We start from the raw sequence: 21365 nt of genomic DNA on the forward strand, positions 1-21365 counted from the left end.
TGTCTAGCCCTGTTAGAATTTTAGAGGTTTCAATAAGAACCCCCTCATTCTGCTGACAATTCCTCCCTCCCCTCCCCCCGCCGTGAATTGATTTAATCTCTGCTCACACGTCAGCCCTGTCATCCCAGGAGAACCGGTCTGGTAAGCCTTTGCTGCACTCCCTTGGCTACAAAAACAACCTTCCTCAGATAAGAAGGCCAAAGCTGTGCATGACATTCCAGGTGTGGTCTCAGCAGGGCTGTATATAATTGCAGTACTATGTCCCTGCTCCTGTACTGTAATCCTTTCACAATGAAGCCCAGTATACCATTTGCCACTTTCACTGCCTGCTGCACCTATATGGTTACCTTCAGTGACTGGTGTTAAGGGCATCCAGGTCTTATTATACATTCCCCCCTCAGGTGGAATACCTCACATTTATCCTAATCAAACTACACATGCGATGCATTTGCCCACTCAACCAGCTTCAAACCACACTGAAGCATTCTGCATCCACCTCACAGCTGCCAACCCCACCCCCTGCACACCCCATCCCTCCCACTGTTGTGGCATTTACGTCGTATTACATTTACTTCCCTCCCCCCAATCATTAATATATATTGTTAATAGCTGTATCCTGTCACTGATCTCTGCAGTACCCAACTAATCATCATCTAACATTTGGGAAAGATCTGTTTATTCCCACTCTTTTCCGGTCTGCCAGCCAATCTTTTGTCCATCTCAATGTATTATCCCAATTCCATGCTGTTTAATTTTAGACTAATCTTTTCTTTGAGTTTGTATCAAAAGTTTTCGGGAAGTCCAAATAAATCACAACCACTGGCTACCCCAGTCAACTCTATCAATTACATCTTTGAAAAACTCCAGTAAATTTGTCAAGCATGATTTCCCTTTTATAAATTCGTGCTGACCGTGTCTTTCTGCCACTGATTTTCAAAGATTCTGCTGTTAAATCTTTTATAGTGGATGGTAGCAATTTTCCCAAATGATGTCTCACTGACTGGTCTATGACTCCCAGTTTTTTCTCTGCCTCCTTTCTTAAATAGGTGGGTTACATTAGATATCCTCAAATGTGTAGCAACTGTTCTAGACTCTATAGAATCTTGGAAGATGACCAACAATGCATCGACTATCTTCAGAGCTACTTCCTTAAGTACTCTGGGATGTGGTTTAACATTTCTTGGCCTTCAATCCCATTGGTTTCCCCAACATGCTTTCCCAGCAAAACTGATTTCTTTCAGTACCTTGCTCTCACTTAAACCCTGTGTTCCTAACATTTCACGTACAGGTAGTCCTCCTATAATACCATTGTTGAAATCCAGTGAAACATCACTTAATAGAAAATTGCTTAATATAAATAATGGGGCCTGTGGCAAAAGTGGGATTAGGGGCAGACCAGCAAAAAATATCACTTACGATTCGCTCACATATTACCCAAAAGTGTAACACAAAGTATAACACAGCCTGAATGAAGGTTTAACTCATTCCTGTTAAGTGAGCTATATCACATATTCTCTCCTTATGTTCAATATGCTATATAATATCTAGCTTCTCTTTCAGTTTTATAGCCTTTCTTTTGCATTCACCATCCGCACTTTTATCACCAGGATGCTTTTTGCTAACAGTCTTATCATTATGCCCCTACAAATTGAGGGGTGATAGATTTAAGACCGATGTCAGAGGCAGCTTCTTTACTCAGAGTGGTAAGGGCGTGGAATGCCCTACCTGCCAATGTAGTTAGCTCAGCCACATTAGGGTGATTTAAACAATCCTTAGATAAGCACATGGATGATGATGGGAAGCTGAGAATAGTTCACAGGTCGGCACAACATCGAGGGTCAAAGGGCCTATTCTGCACTGTAATGTTCTATGTTCTATAATCTAGGAGTAATGTACCTTTCACAGGAAGCTGCTCAATGTATCTCTCACAGCTGCTCTTGGTACAGTACTTCCCACAGGTAGCTGCTCTCTGTACAGTACCTCCCACAGAAAGCTTCTCTGTCGGCAGCTGATATTGCGCATGCGCAGAATGAAATGCATGAAATGATCATTGCTGGAAACGCACTATTGCAAACAGAGATAAGCATTCTCCAAACTCCTGTTCCTTAATTCCTCAGTGACACCATAAGCAAATCACACTTCCAGAATGCATGTTATTTGAGAACTATCTGTATGTTATTTATGTTCTCCTCCTAATTAGCATCAAATTACTTAAATATTTAATCAGGCATTTCTTTGTCCCCCCATTACAAATTCTCCTGTTTTTGACTGTAATGGACCTATGTTTGTCTTCAGTCTCTTTCTCTTTGCGTATAAAGCTTAATGTTTCCTATAAGCTGATTCTGGTACCCTACTTTTCCTTCTTATTTAATTCTTATATCCTCCTTTGCTGAATTATAAACTGCTCCCACTTCTCAGGTCTTTTCTTTTATGGCCAATTTGTAAATCTAATACTATCTCTGATTTTCCTTGTAAGCCATGGTTTGGGCATCTTCCCAATGTTACTATTTTACCAGAAGGAGTGTTGCAGTTCACCAATGTGCTCTTTGAGTGGTTGTCATCACCTTTTCACTTTCATCCCTTTAAGTAATATTCCTCAGTCTATCATAACCAACTTGTACCTCATATTATCGTAGTCTCCTCTATACTTTGATTCAGGACCGATTGCAGAATCAACTACATCACTCTTCATCTTGATAAAGAATTCTGTTATGGTCGCACATCCCCAAGGGGCCTCACACAACTAGATTGTCAATTATTCCTTTCTCATTGCACAATACCCAGAGTAGGCTCGACTGTTCTCTAATTGGTTCCTCAACATATTGAGGAACCATCCTGTATATCCTTGAGGAATTCCTTCTTTATGGCACTGTTAGTAACTTGATTTGACTAACTTATATGCTGATTAATGCCACCCATAATTGCAGATGGTCCTTTATTGCTTGGACCTCTAATTTGCTGTTAAATGCCATTCCCAAAAATCACTTCTACAGTTTGGGCGTCTATTTTCAACCTCACTAATGTGTTTTTTGCCCTCGGTGTCTCTCAGCTCTATTCCTACAGATTCCACATTGTCAGAGTTAATGTCCTTCCTCACTGTTGTTAATTTCCTCTTTCATGAACAATGCAACTCCACAGATTTTTTGTCTGTTCTTCCTAAATACTAAACTTCAGTTCCCATCAAATGCTGAAATATTTGGAACTTTATTTCTTAAGTTATCAACTTATATTACTTTCCTAAGCTAACATATAGTTTTTAAACCAGGAAAAAGTTTTACTACAGTAGCTAGCTGGTTTAAAAGTCTCATGTTGGGTTTTAAAACCGATAGTTGTACAACTGATAAGCTTTGGTTTAATATTCCAGAAATCACAAAATTCTTAAATTGTCCCTGTGGTTTACAGTGTAGAAAGTGCAACGCCACATTCCAAAGCCAGTGAAATAAAGAAAGCTTGAACCTTGGCCTAATTTGTTTGACATCAAAGTAAGGAAGCACGAGAATCTTATCATTTTGCACTTCACAAAATCATGATATGATTTGGCATCAGTGTAATCTTCTGAAAGGGATTTTGTATTTTACAAATGTATTGATGTTTATTGAAGGTGTGTTTAGCATGACAAATAGAGGCACAGTGCATGGAGTATTTGTGGAGTTTCAAAGGTTATTTGAGAAGGTGTAAAATGAAAGATTTTATGAGCAAGGCAGCATTAAGAGGTAATGTTGTATATTTGGACTGGTTCATGGGTTGAAAATAGAACAAGAGTAATTGGGTAGTTTTTGGGTTGGCAGGCTGCAATTATCACAAAGTACTTCAGGGATCAGTGCTTTGTTCTCAAATATTTGTTATATCAGTGATGTACTCATGTTTGTTTACAATATAAAATGAGCTGGGAGCAAACTGTCGAAAGGTCATGCTGGAATGAAGCTGTTAGTATGTGTGTTAAAGTTTACTTCATTGACCAGCTACCTCATTCCACTCTGAAGAAGGGTCATTGGACCTGAAATGTTAACACTGATTTCTCTCCACAGATACTGCCAGACCTGCTGAGTTTTTCTATTAATTTATGTTTTTGTCCCCTCATTCTAAGAAAGAATGAGAGGAGAGAGTGCCACATTCTCTGGAACTTGGATGAAGTAGTAGTCTCATTCTAATAGGTAACATTGAGTGGTCTTCACAGGATAGGTGCAGAGAGTTTATTTTCCCGGCTGAAAAATGTGGAATTAGAGGATGAAGGTCTGATCATTATGGATTGTGAAAAGGAAGGATTTCTTCTGAGGGTGTGTGTAATTTTGAAATTCTCTATCTCTGACAGTATTCTGATAAGACCATATTTGGAAGCTAATAGAAGCAGTTGTCAGGGTGGGAAAATGGAGTTGAGGTCCGAGATCAGCTTTGATTGTATTGGATAGTGCAAGTTCAAAGCCAACATGGTCTACCTCTGCTCCTGTTTCTTGTGTTAATTTGACTACCTTCTGTTTCGGGACTTCTTTTGATGTGCTTATATAGTAAACCTTTGCTAGAACCCTTGATAGCAGCTGTATTTTTCCCATTATACTCCTTGTTCTCAATTGTATCAGCTTCCAGTAATGAAAAATTAGTGGTCTCTTGTGTCTTCGAGGTTAAACAACTTTAACTGAAACCAGCAAATTAACACTAAAGCCTACTTTAGTGTTTAATTGAAAGCTTTCAGCTCCTGACGTGACAGTGGAGAGAGAGCTCCACTTGGGGCATGATCCAAAAATGAGCATGTGGATTAGAATTTCCAGTTTTTTGTGCTGTGTAGAGTAGAATTGTGGTCTCCATATCAGGGAGCGAGTGATTGAAGCATCTCCGATTCACTGAGAATGCAGTGAGGTTTGAGGGAATTCCGACAGTACAATAACGAATGCAAAGAACCTTCCTGTTGCTATAAGCTGATTTGTTTCTTAAAAACAAATCAAGATCTGTGGGAGCAAAAATAGAGAAAGTGAGTCTGAAAATTCCTGAAGCTGTTTGGAGGGCCTCTCCTAATTCCTTTAGTTCGGATCATTAAGTCACAGTCTTCTGTACTTTATAGTGCCTCAACGTTTTTTGTAATATTGGGTTGAAGGATAAAGAGAAGGTAGAAATCTTTTATGCTGTTTTTCAGGAATGTTAGAATAGGAGTAGGCCATTCAGCTCATCAGCCTGCACTGCCATTTAAAATTATCCTGGCTGATCAAATACTTCAATACCTTTTACCCATACTATGCTCCATGTTTTCTACCAATAATAATCAAATATTTATCAACCTCTATTTTAAAACTACTCAAAAAATGAGCTGCTACAGCCCTCTGGGGTAGAGAATGCCAGAGATTTTTCATCTTCTGACTTGAAAAAAAATTCTAATCTCAGTCCTAAATGCCATCTCCTCTTGTTTTCCAATAGCTCACCCTGTTTGTACACTTCCTAGCTAGAGAAAGATTTCAATGAGATCACCTCTCATTCTTTGAAACTGTAGAGAATGCAGGTCCAGCTTTCCTACTCTGTCCTTAAAGGACAGTCCCACCTTCTCCAGGAACAGGTCTGGTGAACCTTCATTGCACACCGTCTCAGGAAATATCTTTCCTGAGATAAGGAGATCATAACTATGCGCAGTACTTTAGATGTGGTTCAAACAAGCTTCTATGCAAAGACTTCACTAACCTTGCACTCAGATGCCCTTGCAATAGAGGCCACCATTCCTGTAGCCTTCCTAATAGCTCGCTGCACCTAAATGTTAGTCTTCTGTAAAAGGATGTCCCCCAAGTCCCTTTGTACAACTACACTTGCCAACAGTGGTATTTCAGAAATACTCTGCACATCTGTTCTTCCTAACAAAGAGGATAACCTCATTATTTTCTAACTGTCACGTTTTGCTCAGTCACTAGGTCTGTCCAAATTTTCCTGCAAACATTTTACACCTTCTTCACTGTACACATTCTTGCTTAGCTTTTTATCATCTACAATTTTGGAAGTATTACATTTGAACAACTGGGCCCCAAATACTGATCCTTGTAATAGCCAACCAGTCAGGCTGCCAAATTATTCCTATACTGTTTCTGTTTGTTAGCCAGTCCTTAGACCATGCCAATATGTTACCTTCAAACCCATGTCCTTAAATTTTGCTAACCAACTTCACGTGAAGGACCTTATCAAAAGCCTTCTGAATATCTTAATATCTGTTGACTTCCCTTTCTCAATTTTGTTAGTACCGGTCCTCATTTACAAAACAACCTCTTTGTCAAAGGTGTTGCCCAATCAGATTTCACTCCAGTGTTCACTTATCGTGTTCTCTATGATAAATTCTAGCATTTTCCCTACTGCTGATGTAAGGCTGATGGGTCTGAAGTTCCCTGCTTTCTTTCCCCTTACTCTTCTCTTAAATAGTTAGTAGTATTTGCAAGCTGCCAATTAGCTTCAAAAATGGAATGCCGATTGGCAAGCAAGATAGACTTGAGACTCCTGCTCAACCTGCTTGGATTTTTTAACTTGCCTATTTCCTCTGTATGCTTCTAATCTGCGGTGTGATCGCCTCCCTGTATGTCCTCTGCCTTGCAGATGCACAACAGTGACTTCAGCTCCTCCTCCAATTCCAAAACCTGGAGCTCAAGCTTGGGTAGCTGGTGGCATTTCCTGCATATGTTTGTCTGAGGATCATCATAACTCCATGACTTCACACAGGATAATAACTCCCTGTCCTGCTGACTTGCTGTCCGGTAACTTTGAAAGCTATTTTACATTTTACTTCACTCATATTAACTTTATTTTGGTTTGCTTTATTATTTGATTTTACTTAAATTTACCTCCCTTTCTGCATCTTTTTTATATTTTTTTTCAGTTTCAGGCTATTTGGGTGCACTCAGTAACCGCAGATTCTGACCAACAAATAAACTTCGTAATTTCCTGCGATCTTACTCTTGAATGTTTTTCGCATTCAGCCTCTCTCTGCACTGTGTTCAGAATGAAGCCACTGTCCTCTCGGCACACTGTATTTAAACATGCCTTCTCATGCAATGCTTTGTTCAGATTGAATCAATTGAAATAGTGTTGTGATCCTTTATATCCACGAGAGGGCATTCACAACTTTGCTTTAACAGTTCATCCAAAAGCCTGCTTATTTAACAGTGCAGCAATCTTAAAGTACTGTTCGTAAAAGTGTCAACCTTGATGATGCTGAAGCCAATGGAGTGGGCCTTTGAATGAAGCAAAATTGCTACCAAGCTAATGCATAACGAACTCTTTGTAAGTGAGATTTCAGCAAATAGTCTGGAGATTCCTGCAAACTGAGTAAGATATTCATCTAATTCATTCACTGTTTCCTAGACCTGTCCCTAAAATAGTTTTCATCTCTGTCCAGGTGAACTCATTGCTTTTCTCTTTTCATTTATCCTTTGAAATGATACTTGTCCTGGTAAAGTAAATATACAGGTGACTCCCCCTATCCACGTGATACATTCCAAGACCTACCATGGATGCCCAAAACCACAAATTATTACGAGCCCTGTCATTTACTCTATCACAACCCTGTCACTTATCTGCAGTAAACCATAGATGTGATGGTTCTACTGTACTTCAATCAATGCTCACTATTTAACCCTTTGTTTTGCCCATTCCACTATAGTTTCAGAGGGAATGACGGCCTTGTGGTATTGTCGCTCGACTATTAATCCGGAAATTTGGCTAAGGTCCCAGGTTCAAATCCTTCCATGACACATGGTGGGATTTGAGTTAAATTTTTAAAAATGTAATTAAGAATCTATCGATGACCATTAAGTTGTTATATAGTGAGAAAAACCCATCTAGTTCACTAATGCCCTTCAAGGAAGGAATTCTACCATCCTTGTCTAGTCTGGCCTACATGTGACTCCAGACCCACAGCGATATGATTGATTCTCGATTGCCCTCTGAAATGACCTAGCAAGCCACTCGGTTGGATCAATTGCTTTGGAATCTCAAAGGTGTGAAACAAGACAGGCCACCTGGCATTGGCAAGAACTGTGGCAAAAACAGCCCTCTTGACCCTGCAAAGTCGTCCTCACTAACACCTGGGGGCTAGTGCCAAAATTGGAAGAGGTGTCTCAAACTAGTGAGCCAAGAGTCTGACATAGTCATACTCACGGAATCATACGTTACGACAATGACCCCACCACCACCACCATCCAACAGGTAGGACAGACTCAACAGAGGTGGAGGCTTAGTGATATACAGAGGGGAAGGAATTGCCCTAGGGATCCTCAACATTGACTCTGGATCCCATGACATCTCATGGCTTTAGATTAAGCCTGGGCAAGGAAATTTCCAGCTGGCTACCACTTGCCATCCTCCCTCAGCTGACACATCAGTACTCCTCCACGTTGAGCAACACTTCAAAGCATGGAGGGTGGCAAGGAGGCAAAATGTACACTGGGTAGGGGCTTGGAAGCAGCAGTATTGATCAAGCTGGTCAGGTCCTAAAGGACATAGCTGCTAAACTGGGTTTGTGGTAGCTGATGAGGAACCAACAAAAGGGAACAACATTCTTGACCTCATCCTTACCAACTGCCAGCAGCAGATGCTTCTGTCTAGGATACTATCAGTAAGAGTGACCACCGCTCAATCCTTGAGGAGGCAAAGTCCTGCCTTCACATTGAGAGTGGCCTCCATCACCGTGCTAAATGGGACAGACGTCAAACAGATCTGGCAATTCGACTGGGTTTCCATGAGTCCTGTGGGCCATCAACAGCAGCAGAATTGTACACAGTCTGCAACCTCGTGGCCCAGTATATCCCTATTCAACCATTGCCATAAAGCGAGGGAATCTACCCTGGTTCAATGGAAATTACGGGAGGGCAATGTATATCTAAAAATGAGGTTCTGGATTAGTGGTGCTGGAAGAGCACAGCAGTTCAGGCAGCATCCAAGGAGCAGTAAAATCGATGTTTCCGGCAAAAGCCCTTCATCAGGAGTAAAGGCAGAGAGCCTGAAGCGTGGAGAGATAAGCTAGAGGAGGGTGGGGGTGTGGAGAAAGTAGCATAGAGTACAATGGGTGAGTGGCGGAGGGGATGAAGGTGATAGGTCAGGGAGGAGAGGGTGGAGTGAATGGGTGGAAAAGGAGATAGGCAATGGGGACAGTGCTGAGCTGGAAGTTTGGAACTAGGGTGAGGTGGGGGAAGGGGAAATGAGGAAACTGTTGAAGTCCACATTGATGCCCTGGGGTTGAAGTGTTCCGAGGCGGAAGATGAGGCGTTCTTCCTCCAGGCGTCTGGTGGTGAGGGAGCGGTGGTGAAGGATGCCCAGGACCTCCATGTTCTCGGCAGAGTGGGAGGGGGAGTTGAAATGTTGGGCCACAGGGCAGTGTGGTTGATTGGTGCGGGTGTCTCGGAGATGTTCCCTAAAGCGCTCTGCTAGGAGGCGTCCAGTCTCCCCAATGTAGAGGAGTCCGCATCAGAAGCAATGGATACGTTAAATGATATTAGTGGATGTGCAGATAAAACTTTGATGGATGTGGAAGGCTCCTTTAGGGCCTTGGATAGAGGTGAGGGAGGAGGTGTGGGCGCAGGTTTTGCAGTTCCTAGGGTGGCAGGGGAAGGTGCCAGGACGGGAGGGTGGGTTGTAGGGGGGCGTGGACCTGACCAGGTAGTCACGGAGGGAACGGTCTTTGCGGAAGGTGGAGAGGGGTGGGGAGGGAAATATATCCCTGGTGGTGGGGTCTTTTTGCAGGTGGTGGAAATGTCAGCGGATGATTTGGTTTATGTGAAGGTTGGTAGGGTGGAAGGTGAGCACCAATGGCAGAACGCCCCAACCAAGTAGGATTATCTACATGCCAAACAGCATAAGCAGTAAGTGATAGGCAGAACTAAACAAGCCCACAACCAATGGATCATATCTAACCTCTGCAGTCCTACCACATCCAGTGAATGGTGGTATATGAGTAAACAGCTCATAGAAGGAAAATGAGGCTCCACAAATCATCATTGATGGAAGAGCCCAGCGCATCAGTGCAAAAGGTAAGGCTGAAGCTTTCGCAGCAATCTTCAGCTAGACGTGCGCATGGATGATCCATCTCTGTCTCCTCTCGTGTCCCCTGAATTACAGACACCAACCTATATCCAATTGATATCCACATTATATCAATTTGGAGGCACTGGGAATTGCACAGGACATGAGCCCTGGCAACATTCCAGCAATAGTACTGAAGAGTTGTGCTCCAGAACTTGCAGCTCCCCTAACCAAGCTCTTCCAGTATGGTTACAACACTGGCATCTACCAGACAATGTGGAAAATTGCCCAGGTATGTCCTGTACTTTAAAGAAGGACAAATTCAATCTGGCCAATTACCACCCCATCAGTCTACTCTTGATCATCAATAAAGTGATGGAAGGTGTCATCAACAGTGGTATCAAGCAGCATCTGCTCACTAATGCCCAATTTGGGTTCCAACAGGGCCACTTGCCTCTTGATCTCATTACAGCTTTGGTTCAAACATAGAAGAGCTGAATTCCGGAGGTGAGAGTGATAGCTCTTGACATCAAAACCATGATTGGGGGTGAAAGACAATATGCATTGAGGACCCCTAGCAAAATTGGAATCAGTAGGTGTTGGGTAAACCCTCCACTGGTTTGAGTCTCTCCCTGGTGCGTAGGAAGATGATTGTGGTTATTGGAGATAAGTTTTCTCCGTTTTTGGTCATCTCTGCAGGAGTTCCTCAGAGTAGTTCCTGGCCCCAATGACCTTCCCTCTATCATAGGGTCAGAAGCGGGGATGTTCGCTGATGATTGCACAATGTTCAGCACCATTTGTGACTGCTTAGGTATTGAAGCAGTCCATGTTCAGAAACAAGAATCTGGACGATATTCAACTGACAAGTGGTAAATAACATTCACACCATACAAATGCTAGGAGATGACCATCACCAATAAGAGAAATATAACCACTGCCCCTTGTCCTTCAATGTTATCATTATTGAATTCACCACTGTCAACATTCTGGAGGTTACAACTGGACTCATGACATAAAACACAGTGGCTACAAGATCAGGTCAGAGGCTACGAATATCGTAGCAAGTAACTTCCCTCCTGACTCCCCAAAGCCTGTCCATACCTACAAGGCACAAGTCAAGAGTGTGATGGCATATACTCTTCACTTGCCTGATGAACGCAGCTCCAACAGCACTCAAAAAAAAAATCTCAGTACCATTCGGGACAAAGAAGGCCGCTTGATTGGCAATACATTCACAAGCATCCACTCCTTCCATCACTGATGCTCAGTAACAGCAGTGTGTACCATCTACAAGATGACTGTAAACGTTCATCAAAGATCCTCAGACAGCACACTCCAAAGCCATGATAACTTCCATCCACCAGGACAAGGCTAGTAGATTTGATGGAACACCACCACCACCTGCAAGTTCCTTTCCAAGCTACTCACTATCCTGACTTGGAAATATTTTGCCATTCCTTCAGTATTGCTGGGTCAAAATCCTAGAATTATCTCCATAAGGGCATTGTGGGTCAATCCATTGCAGGGTTTCAAGAAGGCAGCTCATCAGCACTTTCTCAAAGGCAACTTGGGCCATGCAATTAATGCTAGCCAGCCAGTGACATCCACATCCATGAATGAATAGAAAAAGTTAGTTCTGTTTGTGTGTCTACCTGAGGAGTAGATGACATTTGTCATAATTGCAGTTTGAGAAAGAGCAATCCATATTTTGGATTGGACTTTGGTTTCTTCGTGATCTCATTTACAGATTTTCATTTTGGCAAATGCAAAGTATTATCGACTCAATCATTTTCAGCTGCTTCATCAATGACCATCCCTCCTTCACAAGTGGGGATTTTTGTTGATGATTGCACAATGTTTAGCACTATTCACATCGCTTTGTATACTGGAGAGGCCTATATCCAAATGAGAAAGACCTAGGCAATTTGACGGTCTGGGCTCGCAAGTGGTAAGTGATGTTTGCATCACTCAAGAGTCAGACAATGACCATCTCCAGTAGGAGAGAATCTAACTATCTCCTTGACATTCAGTGGCGTGACCATTGCGGAATTTGTCATTGCCAGCATTCTGGTGGTTACTATTGACCAGAAACTGAGCTAGATTGGCCATATTAATGGCTACATGAGCAATCTGGGAGCAACAAATCCTACAATCACCTTCTGACTCCCCTATGTCTGTCCACTATCTATAAGGCACAAGTCAGGCATGTGATGAGATCTCCCCAATTACCTTGATAATTGCACCTTGAGCAACATTCAACCCACTCCATTGTGTTGAGCATAATTCACAAATTTGACAAAATCTGATTGATTGGTGCCATATTCACAAACATTCACTCCTTTCATCGCCGACACAGTGTTTAAAATCTACAAGATTACCATATAAATTCACCAAACCTTCTCCGACAGCACCTTCCTAGCCCATAACAATTACAGTCTAGAAAGCAAATCTATGGGAATGCCACTCTGTACAAGTTTCCCTCCAAGCCATTCACCATCCAGACATGAAAATATATTGCCATTTCTTCAGTGGCACTTTGTTAAAATTATGGATCTCCCTCTCAAACAGTTTTGTGAGTTACCTGCACCAAATAGACTGCAGCAGTTCAAGAAGGCAGCTCACTCCCACTTTTTCAAGTGCAGATAGGGATGGACAATAAATGCTGGCCCAGCAAAGGTCACTAATCATGAATGAGTAAGACTGCCTCAGTTTTGAAAGCAAGGTCTTTTCACTTTCATTCATGTGCTGTGTTAAAAGAACCAAAGAAACAGTGATTTGATGTGAGCCACATAATCTGGAGTAAGATCAGACAGGCCGTTACCAGAATCACCGAGCTGGGAATTTGTGTTGCAGACATTTCGTCCCCTATCTAGGTGACATCCTCAGTGCTTTGGAGCCTCCTGTGAAGCGCTTCTGTGATGTTTCCTCCGGCATTTATAGTGGTTTGTCTCTGCCACTTCTGGTTGTCAGTTCCAGCTGTCCGTTGCAGTGGTCGGTATATTGGGTCCAGGTCGATGTGCTTATTGATTGAATCTGTGGATGAGTGCCATGCCTCAAGGAATTCCCTGGCTATTCTCTGTTTGGCTTGTCCTATCATTGTAGTGTTGTCCCAGTCGAATTCATGTTGCTTGTCATCTGCGTGTGTGGCTACTAAGGATAGCTGGTCGTGTTGTTTCATGGCTAGTTGGTGTTCATGGATGTGGATCGTTAGCTGTCTTCCTGTTTGTCCTATGTAGTGTTTTGTGTAGTCCTTGCATGGGATTTTGTACACTACATTTGTACATTAGGTAGGGGACGAAACGTCAGCAACACAAATTCCCAGCTCGGCGAACAGAACCACAACAACGAGCACCTGAGCTACAAATCTCCTCACAAACTTTGGTTACCTGAATCACTTGAAATACCCAAAGAACACAATTGCTTCTTATTCAATTAATTTTTAAAATGTGATTTCACAAATGACTGAAGTCAATAAATGGGTTACTGATTGTTCTAATCCTTTTCTCAAATACAGGGAAAATTAATTTTGATGACATTAATTTGGACAATTGTTATGATCCTGCTGTTAGTTATGAGCAGAGCAAGCTGGCCAATGTACTGTTCACCAGAGAACTTGCAAAGAAATTAAAAGGTGAGTGTTGTAGAATGACACCAGCATTGCCAGGGAAGATTGAACTGACTGGGGCTCCCTCCTCTATAACTGAGAATAGTAAGGTGTGATCTGATAAATGTGTTTAAGATTATAAAATGATGATACACAGTAGACATAGAGATAATATACCTCTGTCCATTGTGAGTAAGTAGCATTCAAGGCCCAGAAACATAAGGTAATCATAACTTCATTAATAAATTTAGGGCAAACTGCTTTACTTAGTTTTGGATGGAATTTATCAAATCAAGTCTTTAGTCTAAATGGATTGTAAGAAGGTGCTCTTTATTCAAGCTTGTACCAAAGCATTATGGGAGAGGCCTCAGGGTCAAGCTCCAAAACACTGCCGTTTACAGGTCAAAACAACATATTTATACATTTTCGCATCACAATGGCTACATGCAACATTGGTATAAAATAAACTATATGTCAATCTCTTAACTGCAAAAACAGGATATAGTTTAGATTTTTTTTGCAAAGTACAGAGTTCTCTAAATTCAACAGAACTTCCATTTCCAGTTTATCTTCAGGACTTGTCCATTCCTCCCATTTCTCCTCACGCTGAAACCTTTCCTTATGATTAATGCTTGTGTAGCTATTTCAAGCTGTACAACTGGTCTCTGAACTCTAAGTTGACTATTGTGTGATACTAGTGACCTGTGATCTGGGGGTCATATAGCATGACCTCTTGACCAACGCAAATAACAGCTGCACTTTCAGTTAACTGAGAATTTTTCCCTCTTATGGACATGCAGTTAAACTACCTTAGCTACACTAACTATTTTCTTAAATGGATATATCTCAGCAAACTGCTTGCTGTCTCCCATACACCATACTCCAGAATGTTCTAGGTACTATGTTACTTCAACCTTGCATCCCTCTACTCAGCTTCTTCACATGACTTGTAAGTCAAGTACAATTAATAGTCGGGCCCTGGGTAGTGTTGTCAAACAGGGAGGCCTAGGGGTTCAGGGACATAATTCTTTGAAATTTGCATCATAGGTAGACAGGATAGTTAAGGCATTTAGTACACTAATTGCTCAGATCACTGAGTATGGGAGTTGGGACGTCATGTTAGATTTGGACAGGATATTGGGAGGGCCACCTTTGGAGTACTGTGTATGGTTCTGATTGCCCTGCTATAGGAAGGATATAATTAAATTGGGGAGGGTTAAGATTTACAAGGATGTTGCCAGGACTGGAGGAATTGAGTTAAAAATAGAGGGGGGGAGTAGACTGGGCCTTTCCTTCCTCTGGAGTTGAGGGATGACCTTACAGAGGTTTCTAAAATTGAGGGGTGTAGATGAAATGAATAGCAAAGGTATTTTTCCTAGGGTAGGGGAGTTCAAAGTTAGACAGCATATTTTTAAGGTGAGAGGAATAAGATTTAAAAAGGATCTGAGGGGCAATTTTTTCACAAAGTGGGTGATTCGTATGTAGAATGAGTTGCCAGAGGAAGTGGTAGATGCAGGTGTATTTACACTGTGTAATACACATTTGGATAGGTACATGAATAGGAAAGGTTTAGACGGATGTGGGCCAAATGCAAGCAAGTGGAACTGGTTTAGTTTGGGAAACTTGGTTGGCATGGATGACTGAAGGATCTGTTTCTGTGCTGTTTCTGACTCTTAAGACCTAAAGGTTGCTTAGACTACACATTTGTTAGCACGTGATTAGTGTGAAGTCAATAGCATTGATTTTATTTAGAGCTAAGCTAGCTAAATATATGGAAGGGGTTAGCTGGAAACGGGTGAGTGGAGGTTCATGTAAAGTATAAATGGACCAAATGACCTAGGTATGTGCTAAGTCCTTTTATGACAGTACTATATACTGTATTCAGAGAGACAATTAAGCTGTTTATAATGAAGTCAGGGATTAGTGCTGATAATTGGGGGGGACCAAGCTTCCAGTTATTAAGTTAACATAAGTTCTTAGCCTTTAGGATCCTAGTTCAGTATTTATGGTATCTTCTTCATCCTTGCCTCTTTGAAGTTAAGATGTCTACTTAAGTGTGAATGTATTGTTTAAATTTTATGTTTCCAAGTCAGCAAAGCTTTTGTTTGGATGCATTAAAAAAAATCTGCTTTAAATGAATATTGACATGTATTGTTTAATCCCAAACTCTGAAAAGTGCTTCAAGCATTTCCACTTTCAGAACTGACACCAATGGATGCCAAATTATGACCAGCTTTATTGATCTGTTCTGATCTGAATCCTAATTCTCAGGGAATGATCCTTATCAAACTTTGAGTATATATCCTAGATTTCACATACTTGCCTTTGTAATTGTCTGCCTTTATTTTAGACACAGGAGTAACTGCCAATTGTCTCCACCCGGGAGTAATAATGACTGAGTTAGTACGTCACATGTCAATCTGGTTTAAGATTCTCCTGGTGCCTGTATCCTTCCTGACCTTTAAGAGTGTACAGCAGGGAGCTCAAACAAGCATCTATTGTGCAGTTTCTGAGGAACTGGACAACGTTAGTGGTCTGTATTTCAGGTGAGGTTGCATTCTTTATTTGGTATCATGGTCTACTTCTTGAAACAGTTGAAAGTGCGTGACTAAACATTTTGATTCCCTCGATGTTTTCCTGCCAGGATTCCTGTGATGGTGAACACAACCAATGCACTCACTGATAAAGCAGATAATAAAGAAACAGTTACCAACCTGTCATGCTCTGGCTTTTCACAGTTTTGCACCATCTGTCCAGAGCTGTCAGTTTAGTGGTGGCAGATAGCATTCTTACCTCTGAGGCAGTAGGTCATAGGCTCAAGTCCTTTTTCAGAGACTTGAATCTAAAATCAAAGCTAAGAATAGGGCGGCACAATGGTTAGCACTGTTGCCTCACAGCACCAGGGTCCCGGGTTCTATTCCAGCATTGGACGACTGTCTGTGTGGAGTTTGCACATTTTCCCTGTGTCTGCCTGAATTTCCTCCGGGTGCTCTGGTTTCTCCCCACAGTCCAAAGATGTGCAGGTGAATTGGCCATGTTAAATTGCCCATAGTGTTAGGTGCATAAGTCAGAGGGAAATGGGTCTGGGTGGGTTCCTCTTCGGAGAGTCAGTCTGGACTTGTTGGGCGGAAGGACCTGTTTCTGCACTGTTGGAGGTGTTTCTGTTGGACAATGTTGAAGCAAGGGCCTATTTGCTGTGTCTCAGGGGGATATGGAAATTTTAGTGCAATATTTCTGAGAAGAGCAATGGATCTCTCGATAATATCTTTGCCAAATATTTACTCATCAGTCAACATCACTGAAAAAGTTGATCTGACCATTAACAACTTGCTAGTTGTGTGATCTTGCTATGTACCGCCTGAATGCATTCAAACACTGCGACAATGACAATCTTTTCTCATTGTATTGCACAGACATTTTAAGGAAGTGAAAACTGCTTTGTTAATGCAAATCTATTATTTGCATTTGTTGCTGTATTGCGGTTTCACAGTGTATCACATTGCTTTTGAAATGTTGCATCAAGGAGCATGCCATAGAGTCATAGAGACATACAGCAGGGAAACAGACCCTTCAGTCTAACCTGTCCATGCCGACCAGATATCCCAACCCAATCTAGTCCCACCTGCCAGTACCCGGCCCATATCCCTCCAAATCCTTCCTATTCATATACCCATCCAAATGCCCCTCAAATGTTGCAATTGTACCAGCCTCCTACATCCTCTGGCAGCTCATTCCATACACATACCACCCTCTGTGTGAAAACGTTGACCCTTAGGTCTCTTTTATATCTTTGCCCTCTCACCCTAAACCTATGCCCTCTAGTTCTGGACTCCCTGACCCTAGGGAAAAGTCTGTCTGTTTATCCTATCCATGCCTCTCTTAATTTTGTAAACCTCTAAAAGGTCAGCCCTCAGCCTCCAATGCTCTAGGAAAACCACCCTAGCCTGTTCAGCCTCTCCCTGTAGCTCAGATCCACCAACCCTGACAACATCCTTGTAAGCCTTTTCTGAACACTTTCAAGTTTCACAACATCTTTCCAATAGGAAGGATATCAGAATTGCATGCAATATTCCAACAGTGGCCTAACCAATGTCCTGTACAGCCACAACTTGACCTCCCAACTCCTGTACCCAATACTCTGACCAATAAAGGAAAGCATACCAAACACCTCCTTCACTATCCTATCTACCTGTGACTCCATTTTCAAGGAGCTATGAACCTGCACTCGAAGGTCTTTTTGTTCAGCAACATGCCCTAGGACCTTACCATTAAGTGTATAAGTCCTGCTAAGATTTGCTTTTCCAAAATGCAGCACCTTGCATTTATCTGAATTAAACTCCATCTGCCACTTCTCAGCCCATTGGCCCATCTGGTCCAGATCCTGTTGTAATCTGAGGTAACCCTCTTCGCTGTCTACTACACCTCCAATTTTGGTTTCATCTGCAAACTTACTAACTGTACCTCTTATGCTCGCATCCAAATCATTTATGTAAATGACAAAAAGTAGAGGGCCCAGCACCAATCCTTGTGGCACTCCACTGGTCACAGACCTCCTGTCTGAAAAACAACCCTCCACCACCACCCTCTGTCTTCTACTTTTGTGTTTATACCCCCCCCCCCATAAAAAAGTGTGAAATCTGTAAGGGTCATGCAACTGTTAGACTAAGGTTATAGCACTGTGACTATTGTACATTGTCATGTGACTGCTCTACACAAATATTTGTAGTTTTGATCTGAAACTCTTGCTATTGATGCTTGTAGGTGCACATGAATAGTGTGAGAATCTCCACTCTGTAACCTATGTAATTCAAGCTAGTGATACCAGAATTATTGTTGTACAGCTGAAGTCAGCTGGCTGTGTATACTTTGGGAAGCTTTCCCATCAGTTTATACCAACAGTGGTGTTGAGACTTTGAATAATTTGCTTCTTTGCCAATGTAAAGTTCTGCAGAAAATACTGAATCTGAGTTTCTTGAGTGGGTTGTGAGGGTGAAAGTGAGGTCTGCAGATGCTGGAGATCAGAGCTGAAAATGTGTTGCTGGAAAAGCGCAGCAGGTCAGGCAGCATCCAAGGAGCAGGAGATTCGATGTTTCGGGCATAAGCCCTTCCTCAGGAATGAGCTTCAGGGTTGTGAGGGTGGGGAACTTTGACATGTGCAATGTCATGAATAGAAAATGCAATGAAAGGAAAGGTGCCCAGACCTCAGGAGAGACCAAAAATTTGATGACTGAGGGTAAAAAATTTGTTCCATTCTGCCGACCAATCCATATCATTAGGAATGGGAAAGCCTAAAACCAAAAAGTTAAAAAGAACCTTTATATAATATATGGGACAGTTTTTGATTGCGGCATGCTGGGAGACAGTTTTGCATCTCTTCTTGTGAAGGTAATGGCTGTAAGGAGTGGCCCTTTACACCATTGCACAAAGCCAGTGCCTGCCCCATTGTCACCTAGTGGACCATCTACAGTTAACAGTGAATGCTAGACTAATTCCAATTTGTTCATGTTTGACAGTGATTGTGCTGTTAAAGCAATTGCCCCTCAAGGCAGAGATGATGACGCTGCAAAGAGACTTTGGGAACTCAGTGAAAAAATGGTGGGTCTCGAGTCTGAAGGACAACGGCTTCATGTTCCTGAATCCTGAGATGTTAATCCATTTGTCTTTATTCCATATTCCTGATTGAAACTTCTTATCTCCGGGGTGTGTTGTGTTTCTGGCTACCTTACTATATAATATTAGCAATTCTGAGAGAAATTTATTATCAAGGTTTTAGGATGTTCTTGCCTTGGTTTGTGCAGAGATGTTGAAGTTGGGATAGAGCCAGTGTAATCGTAGTATCTTTCAAGACATTAAAATTCAATAAATTTCAAGAAGTCTCCTAACTGTTACTGATTTCAAACATGCAGCTTGGAGGGAGAGGAAATGCAAAGCTCAGTCTATCACAGGCATGGTCAGTAGCTTTTGTTTCGCATGGAAGGGATCAGTGTCGCCCCAACATACAATTTCAAAAGTAAGCTAAAAACACGTGAGGAAAATAGAATGACTTATTTGATTAGTGAAATGGCCTGGGTATTGGGAAGCAAAAGATGACTGTAATGTGTGAAAATTATATAATGTGTCCAGTGAAATATTTTATCGTTATTCCAACCTTATCAACTTTCTAACTATAATTATAGATGCAAGAATTTATAATGGAAATTTGTCACACGACAAGGCGGGAGCAAATGACCACAATGTGCTGAAGTATTTCTCAATCTGGATATGAGAATGCAAACAGAATAACAGCATAGGACTCTGTAAAATGAGAACTGTAATACATCTGTACTTCCTTATCCAAAATGTTGCACACCGTCTAGCTCCCCACAATTGCATACCAGATTAGGAAGGTAGCCTCCCGACCAAAGAGTGAGCGCGCTATTAGTTTTAGCCCCACTCCAGAAGATACTTCATTTGATGTCGGCTGGTACTCCAGTGCTGCGCGAGTGCTGCATTGAATTCTGGGCCAACATAAATCCCTCGAACGACACATGACCATTGGACAGGTGTACGCGCTGTTTTATGAGACCATGCTATGGCATGTAGCTGTGACTACACCTTGAAAGTTGGTAAATGCTGTAGTTGTATATCCCTCAACCAAATTTCTTGAAAGCCAACTATCTGCTGATTGTCATGGAGCTCACGAATGCCCTTCAGGAAAGGAAATCTGCCATCCTTGCCTGGTCTGGCCTGCATGTGACTCCAGACCCACAGCTGCACTGCCCTCACAATTAGGGACGGGTAACGAATGTTGGCCTAGCCAGCAACACCCATGTCTTGTGAATGAATAAAAAAAGTTATTTGTTTGCTATTTGTGAAACCACAATTGATGAAAATTGGATACTGAGTTTATCTACATTCTAAAGTAAAAACAATGACTGCAGATGCTGGAAACCAGATTCTGGATTAGTGGTGCTGGAAAAGCACAGCAGTTCAGGTAGCATCCAAGGAGCAGTAAAATCGATGTTTTGGGCAAAAGCCCTTCATCAGGAATACAGGCAGAGAGCCTGAAGGGTGGAGAGATAAGTGAGAGGAGGGTGGGGGTGGGGAGAAAGTAACATAGAGTACAGCAGGTGAGTGGGTGAGGGGATAAAGGTGATAGGTCAGGGAGGAGGGTGGAGTGGGTAGGTTGAAAGGAAGACAGGCAGGTAGGACAAGTCATGGGGACAGTGCTGAGCTGGAAGGTTGGAACTGGGGTGAGGTGGGGGAAGGGGAAATGAGGAAACTGTTGAAGTCCACAATGATGCCCTGGGGTTGAAGTGTTCTGAGGCGGAAGATGAGGCGTTCTTCCTCCAGGCATCTGGTGGTGAGGGAGCGGCGGTGAAGGAAGCCCAGGACCTCCATGTCCTTGGCAGAGTGGGAGGGGGAGTTGAAATGTTGGGCCACAGGGCGGTGTGGTTGATTGGTGCGGGTGTCCCAGAGATGTCCCAATCAACCACACCGGCCTGTGGCCCAACATTTCAACTCCCCCTCCCACTCTGCCGAGGACATGGAGGTCCTGGGCCTCCTTCACCGCCGCTCCCTCATCACCAGACGCCTGGAGGAAGAACGCCTCATCTTCTGCCTTGGAACACTTCAACCCCAGGGCATCAATGTGGACCTCAACAGTTTCCTCAATTCCCCTTCCCCCACCTCACCCCAGCTCCAACCTTCCAGCTCGGCACTGTCCCCATGACTTGTCCTACCTGCCGATCTTCTTTTCCACCTATCCACTTCTCCCTGACCTATCACCTTCATCCCCTCCCCC

General features: G+C 42.5%; 1 protein-coding gene across 2 annotated transcripts in view; it reads left to right on the forward strand.

Annotated features, from left to right (window-relative positions):
* The window catches only part of si:ch211-107o10.3 (uncharacterized protein LOC407663 homolog), a 44674-nt gene extending 24109 nt beyond the window's left edge, over positions 1 to 20565 (forward strand). The window contains exons 5-7 of one of the 2 annotated variants that reach the window (XM_060853172.1): positions 13493 to 13609; positions 15933 to 16128; positions 19759 to 20565. In XM_060853172.1, the coding sequence (XP_060709155.1) occupies positions 13493 to 13609; positions 15933 to 16128; positions 19759 to 19774 (329 nt within the window). In that variant the 3' untranslated portion in view covers positions 19775 to 20565. Of the gene's footprint in view, positions 1 to 13492; positions 13610 to 15932; positions 16129 to 19095; positions 19456 to 19758 lie in introns of those variants that run through there. The other variant, XM_060853171.1, reaches the window with a different exon arrangement.
* Positions 20566 to 21365: the final 800 nt, after the last annotated feature.

The sequence above is a fragment of the Hemiscyllium ocellatum genome, chromosome 39, assembly GCF_020745735.1.
Source record: "Hemiscyllium ocellatum isolate sHemOce1 chromosome 39, sHemOce1.pat.X.cur, whole genome shotgun sequence".
NCBI classification, from domain to species: domain Eukaryota; kingdom Metazoa; phylum Chordata; class Chondrichthyes; order Orectolobiformes; family Hemiscylliidae; genus Hemiscyllium; species Hemiscyllium ocellatum.